Below are 3,837 nucleotides of genomic sequence, written 5' to 3' on the forward strand. Positions count from 1 at the left end.
AGTTCCGGAAAATGCATAAAAACATTATAAAGTGCAAGCAAAACATGTAAGTATTGTCATAAAACAAGCATGGAACATCAGAAATTATAGGTACGTTGGAGACGTATCAACGGGAAATTGGCGGCTTTATTAAACTTTAGAAACAAGTTCATGACAAATGACTGAAGACTTTAAGCACATTAACTTGGATTGCGTATCTGCTTGGGACTCTACACCTTACTTACTTAGGATACCATGTAAATCATCGGCCTGACGTAGTCTATAAGCCGGGTCCTGGCTAGCCCAAAGGAAGAACCATCTTATCATTGTAAGCCCACTCATTGTTGTCTTATAATGAATTATAGCATGAGTTAAGATCCACCACTGTTGTGGATCTCAAAACCTAGATAAACCGTGCATCCGGGTACACACCCTCTCGACCCTCTATGGTATACTCTCTATATCATACTCGTTGACACCATGGGGAAGGTGCTATGTGGATTTCATGAATGCACACTATAAGACAACATTTGAAGCGAAAGTGATGATTTCGTGAATACATCGCTTTCAGAAAATAAGAAAAACGCACATTAGAATCGAAGTGGTGATTTCGTGAATACATCGCTTTCAAAAAAAAAAAAATCCTCTCAAAAAAAAAAGGAAAAAAAATGCACATTTGAAGTGAAGTGATGGCCGAGTATGTGTAACCAAATATGTAAATCCAGTTGGATGCTTACAATACACATTACATGACCAGGAGGATCGTGGCTTACACAAACTAATCGATCCTTTCCTTATTCAAGTGGAGCAAATCAACACACGCTAGTAACGATAACGACCGAAATAACGAAGCTTGCTAGGCTAGGGCACACACACATCACCTGCGTACGTTGCGTACATACATAGGCAAAGCAACATATAAATCTCAAACTCTCGCTTACTTAATCAAGCTCACTAATTAATGCAGCAGGCAGCAGCGACGCGCAGGTCGGCCCGATCAGGCGGCGGCGACCTGCAGGAATTGGTCGTCCTTCTCGAGGTTCTGCATGGGCTCCGGCTGCAGCGCCAGCTCCACGTCGATGCCGCCGCCGTTGACGCCGCCGCGGCCGGGGTAGAGGTACACCATCCCGTCGAACTTGTTGTTCCCGCCGCTGCGGACGCGGTCGGGCCTGCCGAAGCCGAAGTCGACGTCGTACACTTTGAAACGCGGCGAGCTGCCCACGGCCACGCAGTTGGGCCCGGCGTCGCTGTAGTGGAAGAGCTTGGGCGCCGCCTCGTACTCGTCCAGCCTCCGCGTGACGGCGGCCGCGTCGTGCTCGTCGATGGCCTTCTGCAGCATCCCGGCCGCCAGCTCCGGCGGCCCGCCCAGGAGCATCCCCGCGGGGACGCCCGTGAACACCGCCTGGATGAGGTTCCCGAAGTATGCCGCGGGCACCGGCGGGTCGAGGCGGGCGCGGCAGTCGGCGAAGACCGCGAAGACGGTGATGTCGGCGGGGCCCAGCCCCCGCGCGCGGGAGACGGCACGCCAGATGTGGGCGCCCAGGGACTGGAAGGTGGAGAAGGGCTTGGCGCCGGGGGGGAGCACGGCGTTGGCGGCGGCCTTGATGCGCGCCACGGCGTCCTCCGGGAAGGCGAAGACGCGGGCCACCAGCGGCTTCTTTGGCCCGTTGGGGTCCGTCGCCTCGTGGGCCTCGGCGGAGGCCGGCAGGGTGAGGCCGACGCGGACGGAGCGCGCCATGGACCGGTTGTGGACGGGGAGCACCGAGGGGGCGGCGGCGCCGCGGCTGAGCTCCGCCCAGGAGGTCATGAAGTGCCACGTGGCGGTGCCGTCCAGCACTGCGTGGTTGAAGGCGCAGCCCACGGCGAGGCCGTCCTTGAGCTTGGTGAACTGCGACATGCAAATCCTTATTCGCCAACACTACTTTCAATTTGCGGAATTTAAACTGAAACTTTTAAAGAGAATGCCAAAATTTAAACTGAATAGAGAACGGGTAATTTTGCAGGAAACTAAACTCAGTAGCTCTATAGCTAGCTTTCGAAATTAGTGGGCGTACGTGCAATGTCCAATTTATCAGTAATGCTGGCCGTACTAGTTCGTTGGTTCATAATTTGGCATAACCGTGTATCCGCGTCAGAATGTAGCCCTATATTTGCATTTTGCAATGCACAACTTGGAAATGAGCTGGATTAATGGATCTGAAGTTTGTAGGTGTATTTATTAATAGGAGTATACCCCAGCTAATTATGCCAGCAATGACAATGTGGCCGCAGAACCCACGTGTCGGTGAGAAATGGGTGACACACTGACAATACCATTCGTTCCAAGTAGCCAATGTTTGTCCTTTCTATTAAAAAGAATCGAGCCAATACGGTTAGAGACACTTCTTCTCCGTTGAGACCCACATAAAACTGAGAAAAACTCATTGCAACTCACCTGCAACTTATAGTGTACTTCTTAAGTCTATTTGTAGCAAATCACGATACAAATCTAACGACTCTGGATACCAAGAACTAGTCAAACCGTAAAAAAAAGTGACCTTGCAGTGTATAGGTGTGCTTCTAGTTTCACAATTTGTAATATATCCGAAGTACACAAAGAGATCTTGGTTCAAGTGCATACATCAGAGATCAGACATACCTGGACCGCGAGCAGCGGGCGGTGAAGCCCCTCAAGGTTCATGACGCCGGTGTAGGGAATGAGCTGCTGCATGAGCCTCTCCGCCTCCTCGCCGCAGGCCTCGCCGGCGAGCTCGTCGACGGAGACGCCCTCGGCGGCGGCCTCGACGACCTCCGCGCCCTCCTCTCCGTCCACGTACAGCGCGCCGCCGTCGCCCTTCTCCTGGCGGATCCGGCCGGCGAGCGGGTAGAAGTAGGCGAGCGCGTCCCCGAGCGCGTCGGCCATGCGGGCCGTGACGTCCTGGAAGTCGCCGGCGCCGGGGGCGAGGCGGTAGAGGAGCAGCTTCTGGTTGTAGTAGAAGGTGATGTAGGGGAGGTCGAAGGTGGCGAGGGTGACCTTGGTCTTGGCCGGCGCCACCGTGCGGGTGCCGGTGACCGTGACGGCCATGGCGGCAGCCCCGTTCTCCACGGCCATTATTTGTTTGGTTACTTAATCTGCGACGTGAGCTGCGAGTGTCGAACAGTGGAGTGTGAGTGGAGTGGGGAAGCTAGGTGAGTGATATAAAGGAGGCTAGGGAGAGGTGGAGGTGGGGGCATTGATGGAGGAGGCAGATCGAGCAGGCCTTGAATGTCTCATGCCCTCAGCTTGATGGAGAAAGGGAGGACGAAGGCGATGGCCGTTGGGAGGGAGGTGGGACATTAATGGCGGCCTTGATACGTCTAGCTAATTAAGCGACGGCCACCGCGCTCCAAGCCACCCGGAACCATGCACACACCACATCTCCTAGCGCAAATTCACCTTCTGGCAAAAAAATTTGAAAACACTCTTACACCTTATCATTGCCACGACCTTCTTTGTCATTGAGATGGGAGAGAGTGCGTCTCAGACATATTTTCAACGATCAATAACACAACACTTATGGGAATAATCTTACGTAATTTTCTTACAGGCCGAGGTGTAGATCTGTGGAGGCATCACCGGCCTGATATCAGACATAACTGATCTGCAACAAATCCACTACGCCAACGTCCTCCCGTAAGTTAATCCCGTAAAAAATATCCCCCAGATGTAGCATTTATGTTTCAACGATAGTCTATATTTTTCATTTTGTGCATATGGTGTTGAAGGTCAAGGTCTTATTTTCTTACTATTTAGAGGTGCTATTGCGACGAAAGATTACTTAGCCAGATTTAAGCATATCAAATGGCAGTATGGTTAGGTATTTAGCTGAAAATCAGGCT

At 52.2% G+C, this 3,837-nt stretch overlaps 1 protein-coding gene across 1 annotated transcript; it reads right to left on the reverse strand.

Annotated features, from left to right (window-relative positions):
- Positions 1–716: 716 nt before the first annotated feature.
- Positions 717–3,070, reverse strand: LOC124681852 (BAHD acyltransferase DCR-like). Its single transcript, XM_047216636.1, has 2 exons — positions 2,618–3,070; positions 717–1,867 (listed from the first exon to the last, which is right to left on the reverse strand). The coding sequence occupies exons 1-2, from the start codon at positions 3,068–3,070 to the stop codon at positions 977–979; spliced, it is 1,344 nt and encodes a 447-aa protein (XP_047072592.1). The 3' UTR covers positions 717–976.
- Between the last annotated feature and the right edge of the window lie 767 nt (positions 3,071–3,837).

This window comes from Lolium rigidum, chromosome 1 (genome assembly GCF_022539505.1).
Source record: "Lolium rigidum isolate FL_2022 chromosome 1, APGP_CSIRO_Lrig_0.1, whole genome shotgun sequence".
Classification (NCBI taxonomy): domain Eukaryota; kingdom Viridiplantae; phylum Streptophyta; class Magnoliopsida; order Poales; family Poaceae; genus Lolium; species Lolium rigidum.